The sequence below is a fragment of the Vitis riparia genome, chromosome 9 (assembly GCF_004353265.1).
Source record: "Vitis riparia cultivar Riparia Gloire de Montpellier isolate 1030 chromosome 9, EGFV_Vit.rip_1.0, whole genome shotgun sequence".
In the NCBI taxonomy this organism is placed as follows: Eukaryota; Viridiplantae; Streptophyta; class Magnoliopsida; order Vitales; family Vitaceae; genus Vitis; species Vitis riparia.
Genome location: NC_048439.1, coordinates 17,496,569 through 17,514,787, shown reverse-complemented (window position 1 = coordinate 17,514,787; position 18,219 = coordinate 17,496,569). Strand labels below are relative to the sequence as shown.

At 30.3% G+C, this 18,219-nt stretch overlaps 2 protein-coding genes across 10 annotated transcripts; both read left to right on the top strand.

Annotated features, from left to right (window-relative positions):
• The first annotated feature begins 276 nt into the window (after positions 1-276).
• Positions 277-6,005, top strand: LOC117922294 (receptor-like protein EIX1). Of its 2 annotated transcripts, XM_034840376.1 has the most exons (4): positions 277-295; positions 373-397; positions 642-1,633; positions 3,689-6,005. In XM_034840376.1, the coding sequence occupies exons 3-4, from the start codon at positions 664-666 to the stop codon at positions 5,989-5,991; spliced, it is 3,273 nt and encodes a 1,090-aa protein (XP_034696267.1). In that variant the 5' UTR covers positions 277-295; positions 373-397; positions 642-663; the 3' UTR covers positions 5,992-6,005. The 2 variants fall into 2 exon arrangements, with proteins under 2 accessions (XP_034696267.1, XP_034696266.1); XM_034840375.1 differs by lacking the exon at positions 277-295 and having other exon boundaries at positions 302-397.
• A 3,636-nt stretch (positions 6,006-9,641) lies between these two features.
• Positions 9,642-17,237, top strand: LOC117922295 (receptor-like protein EIX2). 8 transcript variants are annotated; one of them, XM_034840378.1, is made up of 6 exons: positions 9,642-9,820; positions 10,491-10,665; positions 11,858-11,967; positions 12,287-12,461; positions 13,582-13,691; positions 15,022-17,237. In XM_034840378.1, the coding sequence occupies exon 6, from the start codon at positions 16,017-16,019 to the stop codon at positions 17,232-17,234; it is 1,218 nt and encodes a 405-aa protein (XP_034696269.1). In that variant the 5' UTR covers positions 9,642-9,820; positions 10,491-10,665; positions 11,858-11,967; positions 12,287-12,461; positions 13,582-13,691; positions 15,022-16,016; the 3' UTR covers positions 17,235-17,237. The 8 variants fall into 8 exon arrangements, 7 of the variants coding, with proteins under 7 accessions (XP_034696269.1, XP_034696270.1, XP_034696268.1 ...); XM_034840379.1 differs by lacking the exon at positions 10,491-10,665; XM_034840377.1 differs by lacking the exons at positions 10,491-10,665; positions 11,858-11,967 and adding an exon at positions 9,918-10,423.
• The last annotated feature ends 982 nt before the right edge of the window (positions 17,238-18,219 follow it).

The window sequence follows — 18,219 nt, the reverse complement described above, 5'->3', positions numbered from 1 at the left end:
TCTACTATAGATAAATTTTAATGTTTATTTTAATCTTATTGACCTTGACTTAGTGCCAACTCATGGTCTTTCAATCCACATCTTGTTTATCTTCAAGTGAAGGTCTTCAATCAAGACACTTGGTTTTTGTGGTGGAGGTAAGAACTCTGAGTCATTTTCCACTCAATTAGAATTTAATATGATTGAAAAAACAAGGAAAATAAGAAAGTGAGGCTATCATTGTCATCACTTTAAACAATCTTCTATATATTTTAGTTGAATTGAAAAAACAAGGAAAACAAGAAAGAAGTTTCAGGTAAGGCTGAACTCGACTGATATTGATAAACTACTTTTAATGTGTTTTTCTATCTAATCCTTCTAACTCTCTTGTAGGTGATTTCAGTTCTCGCCAATCAAAGTAAGGTTGAATATCTATGAGATGATTACTACTGCTTTTCTTAGTATATATTTACATATGCTATGAGTAGATCGTTTAAAATTATATTAGACTGGTAACATTTCTATGTGTTGGTTAAAATAAGTTCGTCATGTTGATGCAACTGTCTTTTAAATTTTATCAGTTTTTCATTTTGATGTCAAAAATAAAATTTTAATTTAATTCAAGAAAATGCTGACCACATATTGGAATTCAATTTTTACAGGTGCTCAACTTAGAATATTTACATGGAGAGAATTTCAATTCTTGGTTTCATTGTAGCCATTCTCTATTTCATAACAATGGAACTTGCATGTAATGGTTATACCCATATCGGCAACAACATTCAATCTGAACAAGAGACTCTTATTGACTTCAAAAGTGGTCTCAAAGATCCCAACAACCGACTTTCATCATGGAAAGGAAGCAATTATTGCTACTGGCAAGGAATTACTTGTGAAAAAGACACAGGAATGGTCATTTCCATTGATCTTCATAACCCTTATCCTCGTGAGAATGTATATAAGAACTGGAGCTCTATGAACTTGAGTGGAGAAATTAGACCTTCATTGACAAAACTCAAGTCTTTGAAATATCTAGATTTGAGTTTCAACTCATTCAAAGGCATGCCAATTCCTCAATTCTTTGGGTCTTTGAAGAATTTACTATATCTAAACTTATCAGGTGCTGAGTTTAGTGGTACAATTCCTTCAAATTTTGGAAATCTTTCTAATTTGCAGTATCTTGATCTTTCTTCTGAAGATTTATCTATTGGGAATATTGAATGGATGGCTAGTCTTGTTTCCTTGAAGTATCTTGGTATGGATTATGTTAACCTCTCATCAGTAGGAAGTGAATGGGTCGAGGTGCTAAACAAACTTCCAATTTTAACAGAGCTGCATCTAGATGGTTGTAGCCTCTCTGGCTCAATTCCATCTCCAAGCTTTGCTAACTTTACTTCACTTCTTGTTATAAGCATCAACTCGAACCAATTCATTTCCATGTTTCCGGAATGGCTTCTAAATGTTAGCAGCCTTGGATCCATTGATATAAGCTACAATCAATTACATGGGAGGATTCCACTTGGTCTTGGTGAGCTACCCAATTTGCAGCACTTAGATCTATTTAGGAACTATCTCGAAGGCAGTACCTCTCAATTGTTGAGGAAGAGTTGGAAAAAGATAGAATTTCTCAATTTGGGTGGAAACGAATTACATGGTAAGTTCTCTTAATAGAAAAATTGATATTTCTTTTTTTGTATGTAAATGTGCAATTAAATATATATATAGTTGATGATTGTGTGTATAAGCTATTCTTGAATATGTATTAGTATACATTATCAAATAATCACTATATTTTGTTCTCATAGTGGAAGTATATTTATACCTATTAATAAAACATTATTTTGAATTTTAAATTTCTTAGAAGGAAAATTAGTTTTTTTTATCTAAGAAAAAGTATATAGTTTGACACTTTATGCTTATGAAGTATCTATATTAATTTAACAATTTTTTTTGTGTAATGGTGAGTGATTATAAAAGGTGCATGTCTATTGTACTTATAGGAATATGATTTTTTTAATCCTTAACCTCCTTTTTTTTATTTTAAATTAATTGATCAATGATTTATTATTTATTATTTTAAATAATAATAATATCATTTTCATATATTATTATATTAATTATTTTTTGAATGCTTTCATTTCTATAGTAAGATTTTGACATGCTCTCATTTTTCAATTTATTTTGTTCTTGGGGATAATAATTGGAGTATGCACTAAATTGAATATTTATATTACGGTTGAATTGATATATGATGTACTTTGTTAATGTCACTTTTTTTTTTATTATTAATATTTTACTAGTTTTAGCTATTAAAGACTTTTCAATTTTTATTCTCATGGTATACTTTGTTTTGAACTATTCTATCAAAATTTTATTCTAGATTGTCATGTTTATCTTATGGTATTTTTTGTTCCTATAAAATTTAAATAATTATAATTTACTATTCATTTATTTTTGAAAATCTTGTAATTAATAAATAAAAAACCACGTTAGATTGAAATCCAAAAATTTACTTTCTTTATATCTCCAAAAAGAATTTATATTCCTATTTTGACAATTTACGTTTGTTAAGAATCTTTATCATCAAATAACTTTCAATCATCTCTTGCACATTTTCAATTTCTATTTTCTCTCCATAATTCATCTATTATGTCAAATTATTGTAATTTATATATTGAGATATGACATTTCATGGTTGAGACAAGTAATTGAAACCATAAAATTGAACATTAAGTGAATATAATATGACATTTCATGTTCTTAAATACTGTTATTGAAATTTAAAAAAATTAAGATAGTAAAATTTTTCTAATATTTCATGTTTTTTAAAACAATTTTTAAGTATCATTACTTTTTATGGTAAAGTTTTACTATTTATATTAGAGTTTCTATGAATTTCTATCTTTAGAAATAAAACTTTGGAAGTTCCAAACACAACCTTAGAGAATTGACTAAAATCCAAATCAAGAAGTTAATATTAATCTCTATCCTAAAGGGGAAGCAATTGTTGCCATATGAGTTTTTACTTTGATATATTGTCTCTTTTAAACTTAATTAATTAGATTAGACCTTTATTGATAAAATTAAAGTCTCTAAAATATTTAGATTTGAGTGACAATTTGATTTAAGGACATCCTCACTCCTCAATTAATTTAGATATTTCATTTCATTGCATATCCTTTGTATATTTTAGTTAGACTATAAACCATGTTGCTTCGTCATTTTACTAATTTTAGTTTATTATAAGTTTCTCACTTTTTATTTAATTTTGCTAGTTTCTTGTAGTGTTGTTGTTTCAAGATATTAAACTAGGTTGAATTCCTAGTTTTCTCTAACTTTATTTTCATCGCTAAAATAAAAATTTATCTTTTGATAACTTGATTTCTTAATTCTTTGGTTTATATTTTGATTTTCTATCTTCTCTCATTGAACTATCACTTTGTTCAAAAAAATTTAGTTTATTTTTAAAGGAACAATTAATATCAATGATTAATCCTACTATTCTTATAACATTGAAATAAATTATTTTATTTTATGGTTATCAGAAAAGATAAAAAAAAAGTACCAATTCATGAATACTAATAATTTTTCTTACTTTTTCTTTAAATTTATTGTTCATGAATTAATTTATTTTGTTATTTACTATTTTTATTATTTGTTTATTACATAATTTTAATTAATACATATTTTTTAATCTTGCTCATTACAGGTCCAATTCCAAGCTCTTTTGGAAACTTTTGCAACTTAAAATATTTGGATTTCAGTGAGACTTACTTGAATGGAAGTTTACCTGAGATTATCAAGGGAATTGAAACCTGCAGTTCTAAAAGTCCTTTGCCTAATTTGACGGAGTTATACTTGTCTAACAATCAATTGATGGGAACATTGCCAAATTGGTTGGGTGAGCTTAAAAATCTTAAGAGCCTCGATTTATCAATCAATAGCCTTGAAGGTCCCATCCCTACTTCTTTATGGACATTGCAACACCTGGAGTCCCTGTCTCTTGGAATGAATGAGCTAAATGGAAGTTTCCCAGATAGTATTGGACAGCTTTCAAAATTGCAATCGTTGGATGTTAGTTTCAATCATTTGAGTGGAAGTCTCCCAGATAGTATTGGACAGCTTTCAAAATTGCAATCGTTGGATGTTAGTTCCAATCATTTGAGTGCAAGTCTCCCAGATAGTATTGGACAGCTTTCAGAATTGCAAGTATTGGATGTTGATTCCAATCAATTGAGTGGAAGTCTCTCTGAACAACACTTTTGGAAGCTAAGTAAGTTGGAGTATCTATACATGCACTCCAATTCTTTCCGTTTGAATGTTAGTCCCAATTGGGTTCCCCCTTTCCAGGTGAAAAGTCTTTGTATGGGTTCATGCCACTTGGGTCCTTCATTTCCGGTTTGGCTTCAATCTCAGAAGAACCTCGAGAGTCTTAATTTCTCAAATGCTAGCATTTCAAGTCGTATTCCAAATTGGTTTTGGAATATTTCTTTTAATCTGCAGTACTTAAATCTTTCTCCCAATCAGTTACAAGGTCAGTTACCAAATTCATTGAATTTTTCTTCTCCTTTTTTCGCACAGATCGATTTCAGTTCCAACCTCTTTGAAGGACCTATTCCTTTTTCAATCAAAGGGGTGGAATTTCTAGATCTCTCCCATAATAAATTTTCTGGCCTTATCCCACTTAGCAGAGGTGAATCCCTGTTAGACTTGAGTTACCTTCTTCTTTCTCATAATCAAATAACAGGGCCCATCCCATCAAACATAGGTGAATCCATGCCCAATTTGTTTTTCCTTTCTCTTTCGAGTAATCAAATAACAGGGACCATCCCGGATTCCATAGGACACATCACCTCTCTTAAAGTCATTGATTTTTCAAGGAATAATTTGATTGGAAGCATTCCTTCTACCATAAATAATTGCTCTAGCCTAGTTGTTTTAGACCTTGGAAATAACAATTTGTCTGGGATGATACCAAAGTCATTAGGTCGGTTACAATTGCTCCAATCACTACACTTGAACGACAACAAGCTTTCAGGAGAGCTTCCCTCATCTTTCCAAGATTTATCAAGTTTGGAACTCCTTGATCTCAGTTATAACGAATTATCGGGTAAGGTTCCATCATGGATTGGAACTGCTTTCATAAATCTTGTAATACTCAACTTGAGGTCGAATGCATTTTTTGGAAGACTTCCCGACCGACTTTCAAATTTAAGCTCCCTACATGTCTTAGACCTTGCACAGAACAATTTGACTGGTAAAATTCCAGTCACTTTAGTGGAGCTTAAAGCCATGGCTCAGGAGCATAACATGGATATGTATTCTTTTCATCGTAATGGGACTGTCTCTTGGTATGATGAAAGATTGATTGTGAGTACAAAAGGCCAAAGTCTTGAATACACCAGGACTCTTTCTCTTGTTGTTAGCATCGATCTATCTGACAATAATTTAAGTGGAGAGTTTCCCGAGGGAATAACAAAATTGTCTGGTTTGGTGTTTCTAAACTTGTCCATGAATCACATCATTGGCCAAATTCCTGGAAGCATTTCAATGTTGCGTCAGTTGTCCTCTCTTGATCTATCAAGCAACAAGCTTTCTGGCACCATTCCTTCAAGCATGTCCTCGTTAACATTCTTGGGTTATTTGAATCTATCAAATAATAATTTCTCTGGTAAGATCCCCTTTACAGGGCAAATGACAACTTTCACAGAGTTGGCCTTTACTGGAAACCCGAATCTTTGTGGAACTCCACTAGTCACAAAATGTCAGGATGAAGATCTAGATAAAAGGCAAACTGTTCTTGAGGACAAAATTGATGGTGGCTATATTGATCAGTGGTTTTACTTAAGCATTGGCTTGGGATTTGCGGTGGGCATTTTAGTTCCTTATTTTGTTTTGGCAATAAGAAGATCTTGGTGTGATGCCTATTTTGATTTTGTGGACAAAATTGTCAAGTGGCTACTGTTCAAAAGAAGAGTGACTTATGCCAAAAATCATGCTCGAAGGCAATAAATTTTGTTTGTAGATCTTCATATGCTTTATGATTTACTATAAGCTTTGGAAGTGAATTCCATCACTATTGTAATAGAAGAAATGGCTTTGCTTTTAATCTATTCAATGATAATTACTTTATGTTATTATATCTTCATATTAGTTTCAGGTATGTACTAATTTAAACTCTAATTTTTACTTTTATTCTATTGATTTATTATAATAAAAAAATGGGTTCTTGTTAAGATAAATTGTGATTTTCAAATGTTATAACCTTTTTAACCACTACTGAAAAAGAAAAACAACAAATATTTTTTCCCATTGTAAGTAAAATTAATAATAGCCCCCTAAAAACTTGTGATTAAAAAGTATTAGAAGAAAATTCTAATTTAAAATTTTCAAACTACCAAATGACAATCAAACAAGAGAGAGAGAGAGAGGGATCGTGGCTCCTAGGCTTCCACCTAGAGATTGTGTCTTTAACCTATGGCATAGATTTGCTTATGTAAACTAGGTTTGGCAAAATTACAATTTTTTCACTAATGAATGAGTCATAGCCTAACTCCATATCGTGCACCATTATTTTTCTATTTCATAATTTAAATCATAATGTAGAAAAATGATCAATAACTCAAATGCAACAATTGGGACCCATAGAATAAACTAGGTCTCATAAGATTTTCCAAAAACTTTACAATTAATCTTCATTACACTAATGAAGATTTATTACATTTCAATACTCTATGAAAGTTAAATTGAAGCAACTCATCAATGCTTTACCCAAGCCTACTATCATTATACATTGTTTCTCATGAATTATTCTGTAATTTAAATACTATGTAGTCATCTACTTTTTGTGTTACATTTTTATTCCTTGAATTACAAACCCACCCCTTCCCATGATCATTTTATATGTCCACATGCACAAGTATGGATATTAAATTCAAACTTGGTGGAAATACCACAATGATAGATTTATATGATCATTGTCTCTATTATTACTACCTATTAAATTATTGATTGTTTAAAGTTAAAAATTATGCTATCACTTTAAGATGTTGCTGATACATACACTCAAAGAAATTAATAATTTAATCATTAATGCAATATGTTCTCCAGATTAAATGTACATAGGTGGTGTTTGATAAAACTTAAAATTAAGTGTTGAAAAACTGTAGTGCTGAAAATTAAGAGTTGTATATTCTAAGTGTTGAATTAATCAAAGAAAAAAGTTTTTGGTATAATCTTAGGTGGTGTTTGTCTTTTTACTTAATTCTAAATAGAACTTTAATGTTTAATAGTGTTAAGTATTAGATTGTTTGTTTTTATAATATTTTATTTCTATTAAACATTAAAAGGTAAAGAAAAATCAGCATGTTACTTTTACCGAATTAGCTTCCTAATAATAAGTTAAAGTAAAATAACTAAATTGGAAAATCAGCATGTTTAATAGTGTTAAAAATCAGCATGTTACTTTTAAAATAAATAAATAAATAAATAAATAGAATAATAATGATAGCAAAAATAATAATTAAATAAATGAACGTGAATATGAGAATTTTTTAAATTATAAATTAAATTCGGAATTTTGAAAAATTGTTTAAGGACGGAATTTTAAAATAAATAAATAAATAAATAAATGGAATAATAATAATAGCAAAAATAATAATTAAATAAATGAACTTGGATATTGGAAATTTTTAAATTGGAAATTAAATTCAAAAATCGGAATTTTGAAAAATTGTTTAAAGATGGAAATTTTAAAATAAATAAATAAATATAATAATAATAACAAAAATAATAATAAAATAAATGAATCGTAATAAGTTAAAGTAATTTTTACTGAATTTAATCTATTTTTTTTAAACATTAGTTTTGAAAATAAATTGTTTTAACACTACTTCATTTAAAAAATAATAATAATAATGGAAGACTTGATGAAAGCCCTAACATTTTTGTAATTTTTAAAAATTACAAATGAACTGCACCAACTTAAATCATGTGGCAATGTCATGCTATTGATTTTTAACCTCAATATCGAGAATAATTCATCCCAAGTACCCACAAACACTAACATTAAAGAATATCATTTCTATCTACTCTAACACATCCATTTTAATATGTAGTTTTTTTTTAAAAAATATTTTCTACTTTATAAACTTACTCTATTTATTTTTATTTTTTTTACTTTTATATTTTCTAATTACAAACTCATCTATCTTGTCAAATACATTTATTTTTTTTAAAAAAAAAAAAAATTCTTTCACTAATTGTTATTTATTAGATAAACATTTGAACAAATATTAATATTAATATTTCAAAATCTTTAACTATGAACTATAATATTTTAAAAATTCACAAAAAAATTCATCTACTTGAAAACAAATATTAACTTATAACAAATAAATACAAAATAAATGAATAATAATTGTTTCAATAAATAATTTCATACATATTATTAATTTTTTTATTTTAGTAAAATTTATAAAATTTAGATATTAATATTGAAAGTTGGTAATATAAATTATAAATGTTGTAAATTCTCATCAACTAGTTCTTTTAATATAAATTCATTTTGCCAAGAATAATATTAGATAAAAGATTAAAACAATGATACAAAACAAATGAACCGCAAAAACTTAAATTATTTGACAATAACATTAAAAAAAATATTAGTTCTATGTAGTTTATAAACACATCCAGTCTTTTTTTTTTTCAATAGATATTTTCTTGTTGCTTTTTTTTTCTTTTAACTTTTATCTTTATCTAATTTGAAAAATCATTTAAATATTTTTATCTATTTTTTATATTTTACTAAAAGTTTGTGAAATTGGTCATTTTTAGACAAACATTTGAACTATAATTTTTAATTAAAAATGAATATTAATATTTGAAAATTTTTAACTATGAATTATAATGTTTTAAAAATTCACAAAATTTTTTTATCTACTTTAAAATAAATATTAAATTATAAAAAATAAATAAAAAATAAATGAATAATATTTGTTTATGATAAATTTAGTGGGATTTCAATTAATCCTTAACGAAAGGTATTTTAATCCCCTTTATTTAAAAAAAAATTGAAAATAAAAATCTTGTTGAAATAAGTTGCTTTGAAAAATATTTTTTAATTTTTATTTTTTAATTCAATTATATAATACAAACTAATGTTAATTAAAGTCTTATAATTACAAATAATAATAATTTTAATAAAATATGAATAATAATATTACAGTAAAATCATAAATTCTATTTTTATAAATATTACAAAAATGTAGATATTAGTATCCTTATAAAAGTGTAGTTGATTTATTTTATTATAAATTAATAACTGTTAATACTATTCTATTTTAAATGAATTCTAAAATATGTAAAGTTTATTCTTTAAGATATAAATAAATTAGTTTTTTCACTACATGCAAATATTTAGTACTCAATCACCAACAAAACATTTTAAGTTATTTTATTAATCATTATTTTGAATTCTAATTCTTAAAAATTAGGAGATTCATTAAATAATTTAAAACAGTAATTATTTCTCACTTAATTCTAAATTTATTTACCTAATAAGAAAATTGAGAAAATATAGTCACCGTCTTCGAAAATTTAATTATAGTCTGCATCTGAGTACCGAGGCGACGGTGGTGTAGTGATGGTGGTGGTGGTGGTGGTGGTGGTGGTGGTGGTTCCAGAGCTTAACCGAATCCATTTTTTGAATAAAATGGGGGCGGCTTTGGGACTGATGCGACGGATTCATCCTAAGCACTCGGAGATGGCTCTCTCCACACTGCTTGGCCTCTTGCCTCACCTCTCCTCTGATCACCTCTCTCAAGTCAATCAACCTATCTAGGTCTCTAACTCTCTCTTCAATTCTCTGTTTTTTCTCTTTGGATATTTAGAGTTTTCATTGTCGATTGTCTCATATTCTCGATGTTTGGAGTTTTTAGGGTGTGGTGTGGAGATGTTTAGCCCCGACTCGCGTTTGGTTGCCGTGAAGGTTTAGGAAAATGAAAGAAAATTCAATTTGAATTTTGAATTTTTGTAGGGTGATATTGAAGCCGCCTAGTCCTAGCACTTGTATTAGTATAAAAATTCAATTTTGTCACCACTGTTACTGTTGATTTGCTTGGAAGTTTCTAGCAGTGTTGATGGATTTTAAAATTTTACACTTTCTACTTTCTCTCTCTATCAGCATGTAAGCGTCTAATATTATCTGTATATTTGACTGAAATTTATAGAAATGGACGGTGTTGATGATTCGAAGAAGAATCTGGAAGAGGAAATTTTCAAAAACCCTTACCCTTTGTTTGGTTGTAGAGAAAACCGAGAGGAAATTGATAGGGGGAGAAATTTTCATGATTGTGTGTCGTATTTTCTTCTGGTTTTCTGAAAATGAAAATTCCCTCTCAACTAATGTCAAGTGCTTATAATAGAAAATTTGATGTCTTAGCAGGTTAAATAGAATTTATTATTCTTTAAATGAAATTTTATTCAGGAAATGTAATTTTTGTCGAAACTAGCACTATGGTTCGTGAGAATGTGGTATCTGAAATTGCACAAAGTGGGCAAGAGGAGCAAAACAATGAAACCTAGGAGGAGAGTGGGGCTTCACAGCCCTAGCCGGAGGAGGATTCAAAGTCTAGACATAATGACCTCATGCTCAAGTCTGTTGATCCAAACAACCAAGAATTTGAGGTCAGCCCTGTTTTAGGGTTTCAAGTAAAATCTGATTCTATTTCTACTGATTCTGTGTCAATTAATGAAAATAATGAACTAGAGGATAACATGCTACTATTAGAGAGTATGCAAATTGATTTGAAGTATATTTTGTGATGAATCTCTCAGGGCATTTCATACTTCATTCTTCTTATGATTTTGGGAATTACCATGAAAAATTTGTTTCACTCAATCTCATTCGTGTTATGTTGCAATATCTTTCATTAACGGGCTAGATATTGTTCAGCATGGTCCTCCTCCTTTTTGGACCAAGGATCTGTTTTCAGGCCCTCTTTTTGTGATGTGTTTCTGATTGTCTTAGATTTCATGCATATAAGAGAATGGAAAGTTAAAAAGTAGAAATGTGTAGGTTTTACTTATGTTTTCCTTTTTAACAAATGAGCAGCAAGGCAACCAAGGGTGGGCAGAGAGTCATTGCTCGCAGAATAGCAAAGGGTCATTCAAGAATAACCATGTAGCATCTTTGCCTCCATCCAAGTTCTCTGATGCAATCAAAATCTAAAAGCTTGCCATCATCGTCAACCTAAGCAAATATGAACTTTTATGTGGTGGCTCAGTCAACACAAACTAGGAACACTTTTAGGTCCCTTGATTTGTGCTCCCTTCACAGATTCTGCCCCTTTCATGTGTAAAACAACTTGTTATTCATAAGGATGTGCAAGTGTTAATTTTGAATTGCTTCATTGAATTAAATATCAATTTTTTTTTATAATTAGTTTGAGCTAATCTATTTTGAGAGCAATGAGAGTAGAATGTAGTTCTGGATTTGATGGTCCTGATCTGCTGAGTACTTATGAAAATAAGAAAGCATTGGAATGACTGATGCTTGAAAATGGCATTTATGCCTTTAATTTTCCAAATGGTTTTAGGCAGCAACTCTCTTTGTGATTCCTGGACTTGATAAATTGGGTTAGGTTAATGTCCATTAGGACTAAAACTAGGAATTTCCTGCAATAGGCACTTGAGCTCCCTAAACTTTTGTGAAAAATACCATCAAGGCATTCAACTTGTTTTTCTTCTCGTCTATGATTGCCCATTCAACTGATTTCACTTTGGAAACCACATCCTAGAAGTTTTTGCTTTTGATCTCCAGTGTTTATTCTTCATTTCAAATGGAAAATTTGTGTAAAATCAAACTCGCATTTTGCAGTGGAAGAAGCAAATGTTTACAGTTTTGGAATTGTTGCCTTGGAAATTGTCAATGGAAGAAGCAACATTACTTATAGGCCAAAAGAGGAATGCATCTATCGTCTTGATTGGGTAATTTTGACAACATTCTTTCTTGTATTTATCATTTATGAATTTTCTCATTCTTATCCATCTAGGCTGATTGCATAATTTTAACAGCATGATTTGTTATTGTGTCGGGAAGCATCTTCAAGGATGAATGGCTGTCTAAACTACAGGCTGTAAAACCTGTTGGGAACCCAGAGTATACATCTAGAGTATAATAGAAAATTTGATGTCTTAGCAGGTTCAAGTAGTGCACCTATCTCATTTTTTACTTTGCGTGATTAATAGAATTTATTATTCTTTAAATGAAATTTTATTCAAGAAATGTAATTTTTGTCGAAACTAGCACTATGGTTAGTGAGAATGTGGTATCTGAAATAGCACAAAGTGGGCAAGAGGAGCAAAACAATGAAACCTAGAAGGAGAGTGGGGCTTCGAAGCCCTAGCCGGAGGAGGATTCAAAGTCTGGACATAATGACCTCATGCTCAAGTCTGTTGATCCAAACAACCAGTAATTTGAGGTCAGCACTGTTTTAGGGTTTCAAGTTAAATCTGATTCTATTTCTATTGATTCTGTGTCAATTAATGAAAATAATGAACTAGAGGATAACATGCTACCATTAGAGAGTATGCAAATTGATTTGAAGTATATTTTGTGATGAATCCCTCATGGCATTTCATACTTCATACTTATGATTCTAGGAACTACCATGAAAAATTTGTTTCACTCAATCTCAATTGTGTTATGCTACAATATCTTGCATTAACAGGCTAGATATTGTTCAACATGGTCCTCCTCCTTTTTGGACTAAGGATCTGTTTTCAGGCCCTCTTTTTGTGACGTGTTTCTGATTATCTTAGATTTCACGCATATAAGAGAATGGAAAGTTAAAAAGTAGAAATGTGTAGATTTTACTTATGTGTTCCTTTTCAACAAATGAGCAGCAAGGCAACCAAGGGTGGGTAGAGAGTCATTGCTCGCAGAATAGTAAAGGGTCATTCAAGAATAACCATGTAGCATCTTTGCCTCCATCCAAATTCTCTGATGCAATCAAAATCTAAAAGCTTGCCATCATCGTCAACCTAAGCAAATATGAACTTTTATGTGGTGGCTCGATCAACACAAACTAGGAACTCTTTTAGGTCCCTTGATTTGTGCTCCCATCACAGATTCTGCCCCTTTCTTGTGTAAAACAACTTGTTTTTCATAAGGATGCACAAGTGTTAATTTTGAATTGCTTCATTGAATTAAATATCATTTTTTTTATAATTAGTTTGAGCTAATTTGTTTTGAGAGCAATGAGAGTAGAATGTAGTTCTGGACTTGATGGTCCTGATCTGCTGAGTACTTATGAAAATAAGAAAGTATTGGAATGATTGATGCTTGAACATGGCATTTATGCATTTATGCCTTCAGTGGAATAAAAACTAGGAATTTCCTGCAGTAGGCACTTGAGCTCCCTAAACTTTTGTGAAAAATACCATCAAGGCATTCGACTTGTTTTTCTTCTCGTCTATGATTGCCCATTCAACTGATATCACTTTGGAAACCACATCCTAGAAGTTTTTGCTTTTGATCTCCAGTGTTTATCCTTCATTCCAAATGGAAAATTTGTGTAAAATCAAACTCGCATTTTGCAGTGGAAGAAGCAGATGTTTACAGTTTTGGAATTGTTGCCTTGGAAATTGTCAGTGGAAGAAGCAACACTACTTATAGGCCAAAAGAGGAATGCATCTATCGTCTTGATTGGGTAATTTCGACCACATTCCTTATTGTATTTGTCATTTCTGAATTTTCTCATTCTTATCCATCTAGGCTGATTGCATAATTTTAACAGCATGATTTGTTATTTGTGTCGGGAAGCATCTTCAAGGATGAATGGCTGTCTAAACTACAGGCGGTAAAACCTGTTGGGAACCTAGAGTATACATCTAGAGTATAAATTTCCCAGCTTGACCAAAGTGGAAATGAATTGGATCCAAATCATGAACCCTTAACCATGGCTCTCGAATTGTATATATAAAAATATATAGACACCACATCATGGCAACTACATTTTCCTATCTTGGGCCGAAGTTATATTCTAATTCATGGCATCCTTTGGACCATTTTCCTAGTTCATGATTTCATGTTCTTAAATACTGTTATTGAAATTTAAAAAATTTAAGATAGTAAATTTTTTTCTAATATTCATGGTTTTTAAAACAATTTTTAAATATCATTACTTTTTATGGTAAAGTTTTACTATTTATATTAGGGTTTCTATGAATTTCTATCTTTAGAAATAAAACATTAGAAGTTCCAAACACAACCTTAGCTTTTTTTTTTTTTCATCATTAAGAGAATTGACTAAAATCCAAATCAAGAAGTTAATATTAACCTCTATCCTAAAGGGGAAGTAATTGTTGCCATATGAGTTTTGTGTCTTGTAAACTTAATTAATTAGATCAAACCTTTATTGATAAAATTGAAGTCTCTAAAATATTTAGATTTGAGTGACAATTTGATTTAAGGACATCCTCACTCCTCAATTAATTTAGATGTTTCATTTCATTGCATATCCTTTGTATATTTTAGTTAGACTATAAACCATGTTGCTTTGTCATTTTACTATAAGTTTCTCACTTTTTATTTAATTTTGCTAGTTTCTTATAGTGTTGTTGTTTCAAGATATTAAACTAGGTTGAATTCCTAGTTTTCTCTTGCTTTATTTTCAACGCTAAAATAAAAATTTATCTTTTGATAACTTGATTTCTTAATCCTTTGGTTTATATTTTGATTTTCTATCTTCTCTCATTGAACTATGACTTTGTTCAAAAAAATTTAGTTTATTTTTAAAGGAACAATTAATATCAATGATTAATCCTACTATTCTTATAACATTGAAATAAATTATTTTATTTTATGGTTATCAGAAAAGATTAAAAAAAAAGTACCAATTCATGAATAATAATAATTTTTCTTACTTTTTCTTTAAATTAATTGTTCATGAATTAATTTATTTTGTTATTTACTATTTTTATTATTTGTTTATTACATAATTTTAATTAATACATATTTTTTAATCTTGCTCATTACAGGTCCAATTCCAAGCTCCTTTGGAAACTTTTGCAACTTAAAATATCTGGATTTGAGTTTTAATTACTTGAATGGAAGTTTACCTAAGATTATCAAGGGAATTGAAACCTGCAGTTCTAAAAGTCCTTTGCCTAATTTGACGGAGTTATACTTGTATGACAATCAATTGATGGGAAAATTGCCAAATTGGTTGGGTGAGCTTAAAAATCTTAGGAGCCTCCATTTATCAATCAACAAACTTGAAGGTCCCATCCCTGCTTCTTTATGGACATTGCAACACCTGGAGTCCCTGTCCCTTAGAATGAATGAGCTGAATGGAAGTCTCCCAAATAGTATTGGACAACTTTCTCTATTGCAACAATTGGATGTTTCTTACAATGATTTGAGTGGAAGTCTCCCAGATAGTATTGGACAGCTTTCAGAATTGCAAGTCTTGGATGTTGATTCCAATCAATTGAGTGGAAGTCTTTCTGAACAACATTTTTGGAAGCTAAGTAAGTTGGAGTATCTATACATGGACTCCAATTCTTTCTTTTTGAATGTTAGTCCCAATTGGGTTCCTCCTTTCCAGGTGAAACTTCTTTATATGGGTTCATGCCACTTGGGTCCTTCATTTCCGATTTGGCTTCAATCTTAGAAGAACCTCCAGTATCTTGATTTCTCAAATGCTAGCATTTCAAGTCGTATTCCAAATTGGTTTTGGAATATTTCTTTTAATCTGCGGGGCTTAAATCTTTCTCACAATCAGTTACAAGGTCAGTTACCAAATTCATTGAATTTTTCTTCTCCTTTTCTCTCACAGATCGATTTCAGTTCCAACCTCTTTGAAGGACCTATTCCTTATTCAATCAAAGGGGTCGAATTTCTAGATCTCTCCCATAATAAATTTTCTGGCCCTATCCCACTTAGCAGAGATGAATCCTTGTTAGACTTGAGATACTTTCTTCTTTCTCATAATCAAATAACAGGGCCCATCCCATCAAACATAGGTGAATCCATGCCCAATTTGTTTTTCCTTTCTCTTTCGAGTAATCAAATAACAGGGACCATCCCGGATTCCATAGGACACCTCCCCTATCTTCATGTCATTGATTTTTCAAGGAATTTGACTGGAAGCATTCCTTCTACCATAAATAATTGCTCTGCCCTAATTGTTTTAGACCTTGGAAATAACAATTTGTCTGGGATGATACCAAAGTCATTAGGTCGGTTACAATTGCTCCAATCACTACACCTGAACGACAACAAGCTTTCAAGAGAGCTTCCCTCATCTTTCCAAAATTTATCAAGTTTGGAACTCCTTGATCTCAGTTATAACGAATTATCGGGTAAGGTTCCATCATGGATTGGAACTGCTTTCATAAATCTTGTAATACTCAACTTGAGGTCGAATGCATTTTTTGGAAGACTTCCCGACCGACTTTCAAATTTAAGCTCCCTACATGTCTTAGACCTTGCACAAAACAATTTGATTGGTAAAATTCCAGTCACTTTGGTGGAGCTTAAAGCCATGGCTCAGGAGCATAACATGGATATGAATTCTTTGGATCACAATGGGACTGTCTCTCGGTATGATGAAAGATTGATTGTGATTACAAAAGGCCAAAGTCTTGAATACACCAGGACTCTTTCTCTTGTTGTTAGCATCGATCTATCCGACAATAATTTAAGTGGAGAGTTTCCTGAGGGAATAACAAAATTGTCTGGTTTAGTGTTTCTAAACTTGTCCATGAATCACATCATTGGTCAAATTCCTGGAAGCATTTCAATGTTATGTCAATTGTCCTCTCTTGATCTATCAAGCAATAAGCTTTCTGGCACCATTCCTTCAAGCATGCCCTCGTTAACATTCTTGGGTTATTTGAATCTATCAAATAATAATTTCTCTGGTAAGATCCCCTTTACAGGGCAAATGACAACTTTCACAGAGTTGGCCTTTATTGGAAACCCGAATCTTTGTGGAACTCCACTAGTCACAAAATGTCAGGATGAAGATCTAGATAAAAGGCAAAGTGTTCTTGAGGACAAAATTGATGGTGGCTATATTGATCAATGGTTTTACTTGAGCATTGGCTTGGGATTTGCAGTGGGCATTTTAGTTCCATATTTTGTTTTGGCAATAAGAAGATCTTGGTGTGATGCCTATTTTGATTTTGTGGACAAAATTGTCAAATGGCTACTATTCAAAAGAAGAGTGACTTATGCCAAAAAATGATGTCCAAAGGCAATAAATTTTGTTTGTAAATTTTTGTATGCTTTATGATTCATTATAAGCTTTGGAAGTGAATTTCATCACTATTGCAATAGAAGAAAAGACTTTGCTTTTAATTTATTCAAAGATAAATTACTTTACGTTGCTATATCTTCATATTAGTTTCAGGTATGATACTAATTTATACTCTAATTTTTTATTTTATTCGATTGATTTATTAAAAAAGAAAAATGGGTTCTTGTTAAGATAAGTTGTGATTTTCAAAGGTTATGACCTTTTTAATTGCTACTAAAAAAGAAAAAGAACAAATATTTTTTTGTCTTTGTAAGTAAAATTAATAATAACCCCTTAAAAACTTGTGATTAAAAAGTATTATAAGAAAATTCTAATTTAAAATTTTCAAACTACCAAATGACAATCAAACAAGAGAGAGAGAAGGGGATCATGGCTCCTAGGTTTTCCACCTAGAGATTGTATCTCTAACCTATGGCATCGATTTGCTTATGTAAACTAGGTTTGGCAAAATTACAATTTTTTCATGAATGAATGAGTCATAGCCTAACTCCATATTATGCACCATTATTTTTCTATTTCATAATTTAAATCATAATGTAGAAAAATGATCAATAACTCAAATGCAACAATTGGGACCCATAGAATAAACCAAGTCCCATAAGATTTTCCAAAAACGTTACAATTAATCTTCATTACACTAATGAAGATTTATTACATTTCAGTACTCTATGAAAATTAAATTGAAGCAACTCATCAATGCTTTACCCAAGCCTACTATATCATTATATATTGTTTCTCAAAAATTATTATATGTAAATTTAAATACTATGTAGTCATCTACCTTTTGTGTTACATTTTTATTCCTTGAATTACAAACCCACCCCTTCCCATGATCATTTTATATGTCCACATGCACAAGTATGGATATTAAATTCAAACTTGGTGGAAATACCACAATGATAGATTTATATGA